The sequence below is a fragment of the Cetorhinus maximus genome, chromosome 17, assembly GCF_964194155.1.
Source record: "Cetorhinus maximus chromosome 17, sCetMax3.hap1.1, whole genome shotgun sequence".
In the NCBI taxonomy this organism is placed as follows: Eukaryota; Metazoa; Chordata; class Chondrichthyes; order Lamniformes; family Cetorhinidae; genus Cetorhinus; species Cetorhinus maximus.
This window is the reverse complement of record NC_135895.1, coordinates 42,979,128-42,996,651: the sequence shown is the minus strand read 5'-3', so window position 1 is coordinate 42,996,651 and position 17,524 is coordinate 42,979,128. Positions and strand designations below refer to the sequence as shown.

Sequence of the window (17,524 nt, the reverse complement as noted above, 5' to 3'; positions counted from 1 at the left end):
TAACACTGACCCCAGGGGAACCCCACTGTATACCAGTCCGAAAAACAACTGTACACTACTACTCTCTGTTTCCTGTTACTCAGCTAATTTCATATCCATGCTGCTACTATCCCTTTTATTTCATGGGCTCTAGCTTGGCTGACAAACTTTTTTGTGGCACTTTATCAAATTCCTTTGGAAGTCCATGTTCACTACAACAACCACATTACCCTCACCAATCCTCTCTGGTACCTCATCAAAAAACTCAATCAAGTTAGTTAAACACAATTTGCCCGTAACAAATCCATGCAGCTTTCCTTAATTAATGTTCCTTTAATTAATCCACATTTGTCCAAGTGACTGTTAATTTTGTCCCGAATTATTGTTTCTAAAAGCATTCCCACCACTGAGGTTAAACTGATTGGCCTGTAGTTACTGGGTTTATCCTTACACTCTTTATTGAATAAGGGTGTATGTGACATTTGCAGTTCTCCAGTCCACTGGCATCACCTTTCATCTAAGGAGGATTGAAAGATTATGGCTAGTGCCACTGCAATTTCCACCCTTACTTCCCTCAGTATCCTTGGATGCACCTCATCTAGGTGACTCATCAACTTTAAGCTCAAATGAATAGTAAAAGAAGGTAAGTTACAAAGTATCATTCTCCTCCACATAATTTCATGAAATTTAAATGAAATAAAACAATATATCACTTGAAATGACATCTGAATACATTGACAATGGAAATATTCAGGACTAGAGAGGGAATCATAACTATACACATGTTTAAATACTAGTGAGCTTGCTGTGGCATAATTTATGGGGTCAATTTAAATAAAAATGGGGACGCAATGAGGGAGAGACAAGAAACGAACAGAGATGTTGGGGTTGGGGGTGGGGGGGCGGTGGTGTAATTGAGTATGGAGTCAGAATCATAGAAATATGTGGCGCAGGAGGTCATTTGGCCTTTTGTGTCTATCTGGCTGAAAAGCAGCTATCCAGTCTAAACCCATTTTCCAGCTCTTGGTGCGTAGCCTAATTGATTACCACACTTCAGATGCATATCCAACTATTTTTTAAATGAGATGAGGACTTTTGCCATTACCATCCTTTTTGGCAATGAGTTCCAGTTTCCCCCTTCCTCTGGGTGGAATTATTTCCCCCCCAACTCCCCTCTAATTCTTCTGCATCCTCGGCAACAATGACGGTCCTGGTTGCCTTCCTCCTGACCTCCCTCTCCCTTGGCTGGTGCCGGTTTGTGGTCTATATTGTTGTGTGACCATATGAGCACCTCAGTTTACATGGCCTTCAATTCTAGAGCAGTGCACTTGACCAATGGGAATGCATGACCCATTGGCCACACCCAGAACTCCTTCCATCCCACAGTTGCCTCCTCTAACAATAACCTGATCCTCTTTGAACTTTAAACTTTCTTAGCAGCCATGTTGATGGACTTACAGAGTGTGACCCTGCATCTGCAGCCTATCTATCTCCATCATCCCTCTGTCACCCTCAAGCTTCCTCCTATTGCCCTTGATCCATCCCACATCACCTTGCTTCGTCCCCCAATCATCCCTTGATCCAAAGCCAGTCAACCTTGAGCTTCTGTCTCTCATCCTTGACCCATGCCCCGCCCACAACCCTCAACCTTCCTGTCATTATCCTGAAGCCTCCCTGCATCACCCTTGACTACCCTTGGTATCCCTCAACACTCCCACAAAGACCTTTGATCAGCCCTCCAGCTGGACCTTCCCTGCTTCAACCTTAATATCCCTTTTCTGATCGCTGACCTGCAATGTATGGTACAACTGCCTCCCTTGGACACATGGGATTAGACCTCTGCAACAACGGACCCACCTTCTAAGCCACAGCCTGGCTCTCTTCAGACACCTCCCTGCCCCACTCCCACATGTGCCAGTGCCTTCTTGTACTGCCATTCGAGGACCCGGCCATCACCAGCCTCTATTTTCCACCCGCTCCTTGTCCTTGCCACTACCTGACCATCCAGTTTGTCTTGCTCCCCACCCCTGTGCCACTGAGTTAGACAAAGACAAAACTTCACTTCTGATCCAAAGAATAAACAAATACGCCATCTTTAAACTGTGAGGAAGCAGGAGGCACGAGTTTCCCATGTGCTGCTGACTTAATCTTGAGCTAGCACTTAATTTGATAAAGTTACCATTTAATGAGTGTTCATGATTTGCAAATACATGGTAAATAGGTTCTTGATTGTCATTCTGCTGGTAACACACTGCTGACTGAATTTCTCAAATCCAACCCCTGCCAGGAAACCAAAATTTCAGCTCCCGCCTAAGAAGTCTCCCCTGCCACCTCATATCCTGTTTCTACAGGCCTCACTAAATTCCGCCCCCTGTATGGAATGATTTTCAACTTTTTTTCCTCAGCTGATGAGAGATTAATGAAATTCAGAAAATGACTTCATCAAAAGAAGAAGTGGAAATTTCTAGACTTATGGTTTTTCTACAGGAGTGGGACAATGGTACCAAAGCTGTCCGACATCGTATATTGAATGACTTCATAAATACAAATCAAGGTAAAACTGGTCCAGAACTGGAATTACAGTTTGCACAAGGGGCCAGTTTGTTTCTCACAAGATTGACAGCATGGCTCAGATTAACGTATCCTTTCCTTTAGACTTAATTTTAATAATTGTCTTCTGTCAAATTATTAGGGAATATTTCATTTTAACTTTGAAATAAATCATTGAACATCGGTGGGGGTGGTGGTTGTGGGAGGAAACAAAGGACACCAATACACAATTATGGAACTTTTGTACATCTTAAAGAATCATATTTTGATTTAACCACTGTAGACAGAAATCTGACGTGAATTTATCAGACACAGCCAGGTACTAGAAGCAGATTGTATAGTAATTTGCAAAACAATATTGGATATATCCTTGAAAAGGAAAAAAAATTGCAATGGGGGAAGAGCAGGGTTGTGGAAGCTGGTGCAGGCATGATATTCAATGGCATTACCATTGCTGAATCCTCCACTATCAACATCATGGGGGTTACCATTGACCAGAAACTGAACTGACTAGCCATATAAATACTGTGACTACAAGAGCAGGTCAGAGGCTAGGAACCCTGCTGACTCCCCAAAGCCTGTCTGCCATCTGCAAGGCACAAGTTAGGAGTATGATGGAATACTCTCCATTTGCTTGGATGAGTGCAGCTCCAACATTACTTAAGAAGCTGGACACCATCCAGGATAAAACAGCCTGCTATTTTGGCGCCCCATCACAAATATTCACTCCCTCCACCATCGACACACAGTAGCAGCAGTGTGTACCATCTACAAGCTGCACTACACAAACTCACCAAGACTCCTTAGACACCACTTTCCAAGCCCACAACCACTACCATCTAGAAGGACATGGGCAGCAGACACATGGGAACAGCACTACCTGGAAGTTCCCCTCCAAGCCGCTCATCATCCTGACTGGAAATATATCGCCGTTCCTTCACGGTCGCTGAGACAAAATCCTGGAACTCCCTCCCTAACAGCACTGTGTGTACACCTATACCACATGGACTGCAGCAGTTCAAGAAAGCAGCTCACCACTGCCTTCTCAAAGGCAATTAGGGATGGGCAATAAATGCTGGCTTAGCCAGTGACATCCACATCCCATAAATGAATTTTAAAAATGTATGAGTCTATGATAACCAGAGATAAATAGATACTAAGCCAAATAGCAGGGAGTGACCAAAATCATATTGAAAGAATTGGGTTTTAAGGAGATTATTAAAGGCAGGGAGAAAGGTGGAGAGGCAGGGTATAGGCAGGAATTCCTGAGTATAGAATATGGACATTTTAAAAAATATTAATATATGGGATCTGGGCATCGCTGGCTAGGCCAGAATTTATTGCCCTTCCCTAATTGCCCTTGAGAAGGTGGTGGTGAACTGCCTTGAACTGCTGTAGTCCATGTGGTGTAGGCACACCCACATTGCTGTTAGGGTGGGAGTTCCAGAATTTTCACTCAGCGACAATGAAGGAACAGCGATATATTTCCAAGTCAGGATTGTTATGATCCCAGCTGAGATTACAGTGGACAAGCCTGATCCCAGGGTGGAACCCAGCTTGATTGATCCTAAGTTTTATTTTTGTTTGTTAGATATGTGGAGAGGGGTTACTGGACAGAGCCATCGGAGTCAGCTAATGAACTTTTAACAAAAGCATAAAACATTTATTAAACAAGAAAAGATGAATTATATTACAATACTCCTTCACGCTTCACCCCTCCTTTACAGAGATATACAGATTTATAAGGATAACACAAGTTACAAAAGCTATCTCATACTCTAATGTCCACAGTAACTACACAGTTCATGTACCAATAGGCACCCTGTGGTCAGACACACCACACTCTGAAACCAAGTGACAGATGCCACCTCAACCAGATATGGATCTCTCCTCAACTCCCCCCAGACACTTGTCACACCATGAGCCAATTGGTCTCACTGCACTCCGTCTTTCACTCGAGGGTTTCCAATCTCAACTTTCCAAGAACTTGCTTTGGTCTCCCAAACCAATGCTTTCTCTTAGACGCCTTCCGCAAGGGTTCACCTCCAGGGTTTTGAACTCTCCTGATGTTCCTCTCCCTGGGTCACCGCATGCATTCAAGCTGTCTTCCACACACTCTCTCACTGTGTCACATGCCCATAGCAAAAAGTTACAGACCTTCTGCCATCTCTTTGGACCTTCTTGCCTCTTGCAAGCTTCTCACTTTAAATCTGCTTTCTGTGGCTTTTGTCTCTTTAAATCTGAAGCTTTCAGCCTTTCTCTCTGCCCCTCACTCTTAACTTCACTTAACAGGATCTTTTCCAGGTTCCTGTCCTTCCTTTGACTAGAAGATCTTCTTGGGTCTTTCTTCTACTCCCTTGGATTTTGGGGTATTTTCTTTAGCTTGGGACTGGCTACCTATCCCCTTTGCTCCAGTCTCTCCTTGCACCTATTTTCATAACCAGCTGAACTCAAACAGCTTCCAAAATCAAACTGTTGTTTCTCTTCTGTGTGTGTATGTGGGAGGGATCTGCCTCTCTGGACCCCTGTTGCTAAGCAACAGCCCAATTCTTCTACTCTTGTTTGTTTAACTTAGCTTACAGTTGTAAAACTCTCATTAGAAATGCAAGCACCTTTTAAAGTGAAACTAAAACTCAATTTGACCTTTTCTTAACACACACATACAGAAATACAAATCAAACTTAAACTTTAAAGCTAATATTCATTCCTAACACCCACAAAATGCAAATATAACTTACTTAAACTGTCTCTATTTCCTAATACCTCTTCCTTTGGAGGAAAGAAAGCTTCACAACAGTGAAGGTTTTTTTACAATGGCCTTACATCCGCCTCACACAAACTTAACATCATAAACCTCTAACAATAGCTAATTACATACTATACAAATAAATTTCCCACTCGGTTTAATAATTACATGTTATATCATACAATTACAATTACAAAAAAGGTATTTAAACAAAGTCAATAAACGTAACAAGATTAGCAGAATTTGCACATCATAGTATTATCATAACTCAGCTCTTATGTTTCTTTTTCCTCTTATTCCCAGTCTTTAACTCAGCAAAGAAGGTTATATTTAAGTTTACAGCCCTTTTTGTTAGCTATAGGCGTAATTCCATCCTCAAGCTCATTTTCCAAATTCAAACGTGGTAAATTTTCATTTTGATTTAACAAAGTAAAAATGGCATTTTTTTGCATTAACATCTCATTTCTTCTCTTGTCGAAATATCTTTTTGCTGTTTCAAGGATGTTATTGCGATGCTTTTTATGTTCATACAAAAGTACTCCTGCTTGGTTTGATCTTTAAACTTTTTATGACATTGTTGTTTCTACAGATCCCATTTCGAACAGGTCTTTTCCACCTCTCTTTGAGCAAAGTCAACTATGTTCTCACTGTGGAGTTTCATAGTTCGTTCCAACCCTTCAATTCTTTTGCATAATCCACAAACTATATGAATCCCCCCCTTTCCGGCCTTGGATGGTCTTTTGCAAACTGTCCGCTTGCCTTAACTCCAACTGCTGTATTTTGTATATTGACACTGGCAAGCACTTATAAATAAATGTCTCTGGCCATTGACTTTTCCAGGCCATTTTGCGCTTTCAGTCCTTTTTATTGGTAATTCTTGATTTCCAATTCTGCATGCACTTTAGCTGTTTTCAAACTGTCCATTACTGAGATTGATAAATCAGTAATTTTACTTGGATCAGTTATTTGCTCAACTAGATCACAATTTAGCAAAGAGTTTTTATTCACAGGAACAACTTTGGAACTGTGACACTCCATCTCACATATCTTTCCCTTCATCTTCTCCAGATTGTTTTGAAGTTCAAGAATCTCATTACTCTTTTCACGGCGAAGTTCTAACAGTTCATTAGTCTTGGTTTTTAATTCTGCATTCAACCAATTATTCTGATTTACCATCAATTCCTTTTCTTGATCAAGGCATTTTCCCTGAATCAAGGGTCTAGTGAAAATGAAGAGTTTAAAGATATAGTATTTGTAAAGAAATAGCACTGTGAAATTATTGGGACTAAAAGCTGACAAATACCCTGGACCTGGTTTATGCCCTAGTGTTTTAAAAGAGGTGGCAGCCGTGACAGTGGTCGATTGTTTTTGACCTTCCAGCATACCCTAGATGCTAGAATGGTCCCATGGATTGAAAGCTATCAAATATGACCCCACTATTCAAGAAAGGAGGAAAGAGAAAACATGGAACCATAGGTTAATTAGCATGACATCAGTTGTAGGGAAATGGAGGAATCTGTTATTAGGGGCAGAATTCTGCAGAATCTCCTCAGCTTTGCTCATGACAGCCTTGATAGTGTGTAGCTCCCAGAAACATCTTTGTCCAAACTCTCAGTGACAATCCTGAGCACTATATGACCAATTTCAGTTGCTTTAAGTGACAGAAACAGCTGCACATCCTTGTATTTGCCAGTTGCCAGCTCCTGAATCTAGCCTTCGTTTCCTTTTTTTCAGCTGTGCCACACTCCTCTTCTCCCTCCAGCAAAACCTGTCACATGGGCTAAGGTTTCACACCAGCTGGGGGTCACATGGGCCTGTTTTGCATCCCACAGCCCGGTTCAAGTAATCGCCTGATTTAAAAGGTACAACTCTAACAGGGTTGCAGAAGCAGAGGGACATGGGTGTATATGTGCATAAGTCATTGAAGGTTGCAGGACAGTGAGAGAGCAGTTAATAAAGCATACAGTATCCTAGGCTTTATAAATAGGGGCATTAAGTACAAGAACAAGGAGGTTATGTTGAACTTGTATAGGACACTGGTTCAGGCTCAGCTAGAGTATTGTTCTTGGCGCCGCACTTTAGGAAGGATGTGAAGGTGTTGGAGTGAATACAGAAAAGATTCGTGAGAATGGTTCCAGGAATGAGGAACTTCAAGTATGAAGATATATTGAAGAAGTTAACACTGTTTTCCTTGGAGAAGAGAAGGCTGAGAGGAGATTTGATTGAGGTTTCAAAATCATGAGGGGTCTGGACAGTGTAGATAGCGAGAAAATGTTTTCATTCATGAAAGGATCGAGAACAAGAGGGCACCGATTTAAAGTACTTTGCAGAAGAAGCAAAAGCAATATGAGAAAAACTTTTTCATGCAGCGAGTTGTTAACATCTGGAACGCAGTGCCTAAGAGTGTGGTGGAGGCAGGTTCAATTGAGGCATTCAAAATGAATTAGATTGTTATTTGAAGAGAAAGAATGTGCAGGGTTATGGGGAGAAGAGGCAGTGGGGGGGCCGCAAATTGCACTGTGAATTGCTCATCTGGAGAGCTGGTGCAGACACGATGGGAGGAATAGCCTCCTTCTGCACTGTAATAATTCTGTGATTCTGTGCAATTCCCCCAAACAGATTGTTCTCCCCTTGAGAAATCATCTCTAACTGCTGCCTGGCAAGTGTTATTGATCCCTGAGACAGGGACTAGTACAGGCAGCCACCGCTGCTGCCTTTGACTAAGCTCCAGCTACTCATCCACTGTGCATGTATTCTGTCACCTCCAGCCAATCAGCTTGCGCTGACTCTTTCACAAGGCAACAACATATTCAAGAACTTGAGAAGAAAGGGAGGTTGGAGATGGAGCAGTCAATTGCAAGGACTTAGGGATGAAGAATTATTTTTGGAGGATGTGCAGCAAAATGGTGGGCAACACAGCAGATTGGCTTTTGGTATGGCAGATTTAGCCTTGGTTTAGAGGACAGCTTGTGGAGCTTAGTGGCAGTTATGGAATTTGGAATGTTTTGGGGAGATGGGAGTACTACAAAGTGAAACATGGGGTTTGGTAGGACTGGGGATTGAATAAAGGTTTTGGTTTACGGTATGATTTCTGAGGCCTACTTGTGGTGATATGACAGCCAAGAATTTGAATTACTCTCTGGTTTTGACTAATAGTAGGAGATCCAGTGTTTGGAAGCAGTGGGTTCAGGATATGGTAGCATCATCGAGTATGTTGGCAGCAGGTGTCTTTGAGCATTGGTGGGAGTGGGTAGCAGTTTGTTAGCACTTGGTAGAGAAATTGCTCAAATGTTCCAGCTGTGGAGGATGCTGTGGAGTGTTGCAGGAGTAGAAGGGGTTCAACAGTAATGAGTGAATTTGTTAGGCTCTTGAGGTTGCCATAGCATTGGGAGGCTGCTTTTAGGATTTGAATGCAATGAAAGGGAGTACCGGATTTTGGGAAATTTAGCTGAATGCAGAGAAATAACATTATTGGTGGTGGGAGAGTCCTAGGAGAATGTGGCCTGACTTGTTCCAGGTCAATTTCAGGAGCCTGAGACTGAGCTGAAACCAGTATTTAAGTATAAAATCCATTGTTACTGGAGGTTCTGTTCTGCTCCCTCCCTATCTCTCTTTCTTTATATGCTTCTCTTTGTGTCTTGCTGTCACTCCCCCACTTTTTTCTGCACTCTTTTACCTTTTTCTCATCTGATTCTGTTGTATTTTTGTCACAGGATGCATTTGACAAGCACCACAAGCCTCCACCAAGGGGAGTTGGAAGGAACTGGCAAGGACAGCATTAAGGGGAATTGGAGTGATTTGCCCAGGGCTTCAGGCTGTTATCATAGGAGCTGTAGTTGTCTCTTCTTTCACACTCTCTCTTTCTTCAGCAGTCTGGTTTCAAAGAGGTGGAGTAAAACAAAACAAAAAAAAAAATCTGTATTCCTCCTATGCTGTATCATTCAATGTTTCTAACTCTTGGAAAAAAAAACCAATAGTTACAGGGAGTCCTTAAAAATAGTTATAATTTAGGCATATTTAATGAAAAAAACTAAGATATTAAATTACATGGTTTATTTATTTACTGGAAGTTGGGAGCCTTGTTCTATTGTGCCACATAACAGGAGAACAATCAATATTTTATGAAGTACTTAACTTTTTTGAACAGCTACATGGTTGGTACCTGTGTAACTGAACAGTTACAAGCCATTGGTGTATTTTTATCCGCAACAAGCGGGTAAGCATTGACTTAACCATTAAATAACGTTTATATCATCAATAGTTCTTCATCTTTTATTTTGGTGAAAAATGTGAACTTTCCAGTTGTTGCCTGGGGCACATGCCAACCAATGCTGGGAAATAAGGCCCCTGATCCATGGCCTCTGTAAATGCTACTTTAAGCTGGTTCTAGTTGGTGGGCATCTACAGGAAGGTAGATGTCTTTCACTCCATATTTTGTTACAGAAATGCAGCTAAGATTGAGAACTCATCAACATCACTAATCGCACCTGTGGCTTCCACTGTCTTGGCACTGTAATGCACTAGACCCCCAAATAGTTCTAATTCTTGCTTAATCAGGATAACAATTACTGTAACTGTTAATATAGAATATTATTTCTATCAATGTACCAATATACATATTCATTACACAGCAATAACATATCTCCATCGTTCCTGTTTGATTCTGAATGCTGTGCATTTTCAACACTTTCACTCTTATGGCCTGTTGGTTTTATTTATTTGTAACTCATCCAACATAATTAAGTTAAATTTGTGAAAACATGTTATACAAGTTTTTTCAGCTGCATGTTTTGAATTGAACTGTTCTTTTGGGTTGGTATAGATAAATTTTAAGTATATTCGCTATACTCTAAAGAGCATTTTTTTTATTCATATGAAGGCTTATTATTTACATTTTCTACAATATCTGTGTAAATGTTTGCAAAAATTAGCTAAAATTTTTCTTTTAGGCAAATACAGGTGTACCATTATAATTATATGAATTTTTATTCCAGACATCGATACCTGATAGAAGTTTTAGAAGTTGGTGGTATTTTGACTTTTCTGGAAATTCTGAAATTAAAACAGTTGCAAGAAGATAACAAACAAGAAGCATTAAAATTGCTTCAAATTATTGCGAATGCTGGACGAAAGTACAAGGAATTAATCTGTGAAAGCTATGGTAATCTAACACATTGGCACCGATTTATGTGATTTTGGCTGTGTAGTGCTGATTGGACCTGCTCCCACGTGAGCTAACCTCACTTAATATTGTAAGGTCAGCTCATTAACATAGTTTTATGAAGGTCCCACTGGATGGTGTGAGATGCTGGGGATTTGGACAGGAATTTCAGTTGCTAACAGCCAGTGAAAGACCAGTGATATTTTCTGTGTAGATTAGTGTGCTAGGACTGGGATGGCAAAAGGTGAGGCATGAAGTGGCCAGGCAGAATTTTTAATAAAAACTTATTAAGGCCTCACTCAGAAAGTCCATTACAAATGGGTGCTGAGTGGTTGAAGTACTGCTTAGATGCTCCAGTTACGATTTTTAAATTATTTCATGGGATGTGAGCGTCGCTGGCTAGGCCAGCATTTATTGCCCATCCCTAATCGCCCTTGAGAAGGTGGTAGTGAGCCACCTTGAACCATTGCAGGCCATGTAGTGTAGGTACGCCCATAATGCTGTTAAGAAGAGAGTTCCAGGAATTTGACCCAGCGACAGTGGAGGAACGCAATATAATTCTAAGTCAGAATGGTGTATGGCCTGGAGGGGAACTTGCAGGTGGTGGTGTTCTCTTGCATCTGTTGTGTGGCGGATGGTAGATGCCTCCTCTGTATTTAGTGAATGACAGTTTTTGCTAAAGGGATAAATAGGAGAGCTCTCAAAACAACAAATTAGCCAATGTGGACTCCTGTACCAGGGTTCAGAAAAATACTGTATGTGAAAGGATGTATGGGGATGAAATCTGACATTTTGCAAAAGGGTAGAAATTGCAGAGGCACTGGCCATAATCTTCCAATCCTCCTTAAATATAGGAGTGGTGTTAGAGGACTGGAGAATTGCAAATGTTACACCCTTGTTCAAAAAGCTCAACAACTACAACCCCATCAAACTCAGTGGTTGGAGAGCTTTTAGAAAAGATAATCCAGGACAAAATTAATAGCCATTTGGATAAATGTAGATCAATCAAAGAAAACCAGCATGAATTTGTTAAAGACAAATTGTGTTTAACTAACTTGATTGAGTTTTTTGATGAGATAGCAGAGAGTGTTGTTGAGGATAATGTGGTTGATGTGGTGTACGTGAACTTCCAAAAGGTTTAAGTGCCACTTAACAGGATTATCAGCAAAAGTTTAAGGCCGTTGAATAAAAGGAACAGCAGTAGCATGGGTACAAAGTTGGCTGAGTGACAGGAAGCAGAGAGCTGTGGTGAATGGTTGTTTCTCGGACTGGATGAAGGTATATAGTGGGGTTCTCCAGGGATCACTATTAGGACCACTTTTCTTGATCTATATCAATAACGTATACTTGGGTGTGCAGGGCACACTTTCAAAATTTGTGGATGACACACAACTTGGAAGTATTGTGAACTGTGAGGAGGATCGTGATAGATTTCAAGAGGATATAGACAGATTGATGGAATGGGTGGACATATGGCAGAGGAATTTAATGCAGAGAAATGTAAAGTGATACATTTTGGTAGGAAGAATGAGGAGAGGTAACATAAAAAAAAGGTACAATTCTAAAGGAAGTGGAAGGCAGAGGGACATGGGGGTGTATGTGCACAAAACCTTGTAGATGGCAGGCCAAGTTGAGAAAGCAGTTAATAAGGCATACAGGATTGTGGGCTTTATAAATAGAGGCTTAGAGTACAAAAGCAAGGATGTTGTGATGTTATAAAATACTGGTTTGGCCTCAATTGGTGTATTGTGTCCAGTTCTGGGAACCACATTTTAGGAAGGATAGGAAGACAATAGAGAAGGTGCAGAAAAGATTTACAAGAGTGGATTCCTGGGATGAGGGTCTTTAGTTACGAGGATTGATTAAGAGTAAATCGGGCTGTTTTCTCTAGAGAAGAGAAGATTGAGAGGAGATTTGATAAAGGTGTTCCACATCAGAAGGGGTCTGCATAGGGTAGATAAAGAGCAACTTCCCATTGGCAGAAAGGTCGAGAACCAGAGGCCATTGATTTAAGGTGAATGACAAAAGAACCAAAGGCAACATGAGGGAAAACTTTTTTACGCAGCGAAAGGTTAGGATCTGCCTGAGAGTGTAGTGGTGGCAAATTCAATCATGACTTTCAAAAGAATATTTCATAATTACCTAAAGAGCCAAAATTTGCAGAGTTTGGGGAAAAGGCAGGGGAGTGGGGCAAGCGTAAGTGGTGTTGCAGAGAGCCGGCACAGACATGATGGGTCAAATGGTTTTCTTCTCTACTGAAATCATACGGGGGTACTAGAATTCTATAAGACCACAAGACATAGGAACTGAAGCAGGCCATTCAGCCCATCGAGTCTGCTCTGCCATTCAATTAGATCATGGCTGATCTGATAATCCTCAATTCAACTTTCCTGCCTTTTCCCCATAACCCTCGATTACCTTACTGATCAAAAATCTTTTCTATCTCAGCCTTGAATATACTTAATGACCCAGCCTATACAGTCCTCTGTGGTAAAGAATTCCACAGATTCACTACCCTCTGAGAGAAGAAATTCCCCCTCATCTCTGTCTTAAATGGGCGACCCCTTATTCTGGATTATGCCCTCTGGCCCTAGACTCTCCCACAAGCGGAAACAACCTCTCAGCATCTACCCTGTCAAGTACCCTAAGAATCTTATATGTTTCAATAAGATTGCCTCTCACTCTTCTAAACTCCAATGAGTACAGGCCCAACCGACTCAACCTCTCCTCATAAGAAAATCTCTCCATACCCCGGATCAACCTAGTGAACCTTCTCTGGACTATCTCCAATGGCAATATATCTTTCCTTAGATAAGGGGTCCAAAACTGTTAACAGTATTCCAGGTGTGGTCTAATGAGTGCTTTGTACAGTTTTAGCAAGACTTCTCTATTTTTATACTCTATTCCCTTTGACTCTGCTTGATTATATTATGTATTTATAAATGATCTGCAATTACATCCTTTATAGACTCCAACATTTTCCCAATGACAGACATTAAGCTAACTGGCCTATAGTTGCCTGTTTTTTTGTCCCCTTCCTTTCTGAATTTGGCATTTGGCAGTTTTCCAATCCTCTGGGCCTTTTCCAGAATGTAAGGATTCTTGTAAGATTACTACTCGTGCACCACTATCTCTGTGGCTACTTCCTTTAATATCCTAGGATGCAACCAATCAGGTCCAGGGGATTTATCGGCCTTTACCGCCATCACTCCTTAGTACCTTTTCTCTAATGATAGTTATTGTATTTATTTATTGTATTTTTTGCCCCTTGATTATTTAGTATTTTTGGAATGCTATTAGTGTCTTCTACCGTGAAGACCAAAGTAAAGTATTTATTCAACTCCTCTGCCATTTCCTGGTTCCCCATTATTACTTCCCCAGCCTCATTTTCTAAGGGGCTTATGTTCACTCTGGCCTCTCTCTTCCTTTTTATATATTTAAAGAAGCTCTTACTGTCCATTTTTATGTTACTTGATAGTTTACCCTCAAAGTTTATTTTCTCCCTCTATTATTTTTTTGGTCATCTTTTGTCGGTTTTTAAAACTTTCCCAATCCTCTGGATTACCACTAATCTTTGCCACATTGTATGTTTTTTCTTTCAATTTGATCCTATCCTTAACTTCCTTGGTTAACCATGGTTGGTTTATCCCCTTCCTAGAATCCTTCTTCCTCACTGGAATATATTCTATGAGAAACTAAATGAATGGACAGTAGAATTATCGACCTTCAGCATATTACTGGAGAGGATCTACTAAGTGGAAGTCATGCTCATCCATACAGAGGAGTGGGTGGGGGAATCAGTGAGGTTCATCTTAGCAATGTTGTAATGTGCGCTCACAGCTGTTTCAGAGCAACACCAAAAGAGGACAAAGTTGTTTAGCTGCAGAGTAATATTCTGTCACTCTGTTCCATAGATGTTGGAATGCTAAAGTGCATTATGCATGTTACCTCATGTGTGGTGGTAGACTCCTTGTTATTTGAGCATGTCCAAGCATCATCTTCTGTGGGTCCTCTCATAACTGAAGAGTCCTATGCGAGATTGGCAAGGACATTCACAGACCTTGCAGTTCATGTTGTCATTGTGGGTGCTTGGGGAAACTTCTGCAGCTGTGCCACCTTTGGCCTCTCCTGTACAAATGCAGTTAAATGCATTCTGCAGTAATAAGCGGCTGTGAATAATAATTTGGCTTTACTTTTGAAAATATTTTATATTTTTTGTGTAAATAAGGTGTGAGAAACGTTGCAGAGTGTTTGGCAAATTCAAAATTGGAAAAGACCCAAGAACAGGCTCAGATCTTGTTGGAATTACTAGCCCAAGGCAATCCAAAGTATCAACAACAAGTGTACAAAGGACTGATTGCATTATTGCCATGTACCACCCCAAAGGTACAACAACTGGCTCTTCAAACACTGAGGACTTTACAGGTGCGAACAACAATAGTTGTAAGTCTACATATAATTCCATTTGTTCAAAGTGGTCCTTCATTTTTAATTGTAATAGTTTTGTTCATTTTATGTTGTTATTTTGTTCTGTTTTAGTCCCTTGCATTTCTTTTTAGCCAAAAGGGGAACCTTGCACCCTGCACTAAGTCTCCTCTATAATAGTGTGATATGAGGTACAGAACAGAATTCAACAAAATCAACAAATTTTTGGTCCATAGTGCTCAGATTGCATTGATGATGACCACTGTTAAGAGAGAAATGATGACTAACGTTTCAGGTTAATGAAAGACCTGTTCTGATGAAGGTCATTGATCTGAAACATTGTTAACTCTGTTTTTCTCTCTACAACAATGCTGAGTGTTTCCTGCATTTTCTGTTTCTATTTTATATTTTACATTAAGGTAGCTCCTTCCATGACCTCAATGTCTCAAAATGTTTTACAGCCAATGAAATACTATTGAAGTGTATTGTATTGTAGGAAAACCCGGCAACCAATTTGCGCACAACAAAGTCCCACAAACCATAATGAAAGAAAAACCAGGCCTTATGTTTGTAATAAAAGCCGAAAATGCTGGAAAAACTCAGCAGATCTGGCAGCATCTGTGGAGAGAGAAACAGAGTTAATGTTTTGAGTCCGTACGACTCTTCTGAAGAGTCAGATCTACTGAGTTTTTCCAGCATTTTGTTTTTATTTCAGATTTCCAGCATCTGCAGTATTTTGTTTTTATCTTCTGTTTGTAATGTTGGTTGAGGGATAAACATTGGTCATGATACTGGGAGAGTCCCCTTTTTCTTCTTTGAATTTGCCATGGGATCTTTTACATCCACTTGAGCAAGCAGATGTGACCACGGTTTAAAGTTTCACCTGAAAGATGGCACTTACGACGCTGCGGAGCAATTTTGTATTGCCATGTCAGTTAATTAATCCCATACAGTAATGAAAGAAAAAGGAACCACAGGGAAAGTCACTTCAGGCTACTGTCCTTTATGACCTAGTGATCAATTACAGAACACTATTGGCAGAGAGTTGGCAGGATGTTGTGTCTTTGTGCCAAGGAATGGTGCCGGGGAACCTAAAAGGTGTTTCTTTTATAAAATGTTTAATTCATAAAAGGTGTTTTTAAATGTCAATCTGGTTACTTGCTGTACGTTGCAATTTTTTTAGATGCTTGTGAAGACCGTACATCCTTGTACTATTGAACCGCTTTTGAACATATTGAAAACTATACACTACGACGTGCAGTATGAAGGTAAAGTACTGTTTGGGCTACGAAAAAATAGTTGGGCTTAGCAACATGGGGTTTCAGCTCCAGTTGGATTCCTAGATTTCTGTTTCTTTAATTTTCAGGAGTAAGATTTTATCCGGAGACTGTGCTGTTTAAATACTTTAAAAAACATGTTGCTGAAACCCAGACAGAACACACCTTTGTCAGACCAAAACTCAGGTCTAATTAAAAGATGATTTATTTAAATAAAATGGGCAAATAGACAATATACTGTCTAAAAATGTATTATTAGTGCTTAAAATAAATGTGCCACAAACTTTCTATCTATATGTAACCATTAAAACAGAAGTTCAACTTGTTACATTGTGAAAAGTGTAAGTGGTTCAAACTGGACAAGTGTGCCAGACAAGCAGAATAAATTTCTGGAAGAGAAATTTGGCTAGACCCTTTGTGGGGCTGGAATGGTTGGTGCGCTTGCTGTACACACCTGAAGTCAGTGCCTAAGACTCATCCAAAATTGGACCTTATCTGGATCATGCTGGCAAGCTGCTGATGCCTGTTGAGTCTCCTGATGCAGCTCTACAGTTTCCTGAGCCACTGCCAGCACTGTTAAGAATGGAGAAGGCAAACATAAGGAGGTAGGAGCAAGTTTGTGCTGGCAGCAGCCCGCAGTAATACTGTGGACCCAGAAGGAACACTGTTGCTTCTCCGTGCTCCACATTATGGTACGTTAAAAAGAAATTCTTTCCTTTCAGTTGGCGGCCTCCAGACAGTATAAACCAAAATGTTCTTGCCAGTTTAAGAGTGGCAGGTAGGACTCTAATCAGGTGTGCAGGGCCAAGGAGAGAAATCATGGGCCCTGGTGCTCCTCCTGTTTCTGGGCCACTTACCCCACCTTCCCCTTTAACCCTCCCCCTCAATCATACATGTTTAACGCATGTTCAGCTGTGCAGGGTTAAGAAAGGATGCAGGTTAAAGCCTGTTGCTCTAAAAGAGCAGCACTGGTGTCAGATCAGTGTTACTCATTGATTGATGTTTTGATCTGCCTATTCTGCACATTTCTGGGAAACATTAGGTGTGTGACATTAAACCTTTACCAAGATGGCATCCTGCCACCAGCCAGCACACTTCGCAGCAGAAGTGTGTGCATGTGCAAACTCCATTTTGGGACTTTAGGGGGCCTCATAGCACCCAATGATCCAATGAGAGGCGATCTCAATGAAACCTACAAATTTCTGAAGGGGCTTGATAGGGTGGACTCTGAGAGATTGTTTGGGGAATCTAAAACATGGGGGCATAGTCTCAGGATTAGGAGCTGATCTTTTAGGACTAAGATGAGGAGAAATTACTTCACTCAAAGGATTGTGAATCTTTGGAATTCTCTACCCAAGAGGGTTGTGGATGCTCCATTGTTGAATA

At 40.9% G+C, this 17,524-nt stretch overlaps 1 protein-coding gene across 2 annotated transcripts in view; it reads left to right on the top strand.

Moving 5' to 3' along the window:
- The first annotated feature begins 474 nt into the window (after positions 1 to 474).
- Positions 475 to 17,524, top strand: part of armh1 (armadillo like helical domain containing 1) — a 39,108-nt gene continuing 22,058 nt past the window's right edge. For both annotated transcript variants that reach the window (XM_078561079.1, XM_078561078.1), the window contains exons 1-6: positions 475 to 622; positions 2,385 to 2,618; positions 9,423 to 9,491; positions 10,270 to 10,436; positions 14,665 to 14,861; positions 16,045 to 16,129. In XM_078561079.1, the coding sequence (XP_078417205.1) occupies positions 2,413 to 2,618; positions 9,423 to 9,491; positions 10,270 to 10,436; positions 14,665 to 14,861; positions 16,045 to 16,129 (724 nt within the window). In that variant the 5' untranslated portion in view covers positions 475 to 622; positions 2,385 to 2,412. The remainder of the gene's footprint in view (positions 623 to 2,384; positions 2,619 to 9,422; positions 9,492 to 10,269; positions 10,437 to 14,664; positions 14,862 to 16,044; positions 16,130 to 17,524) is intronic.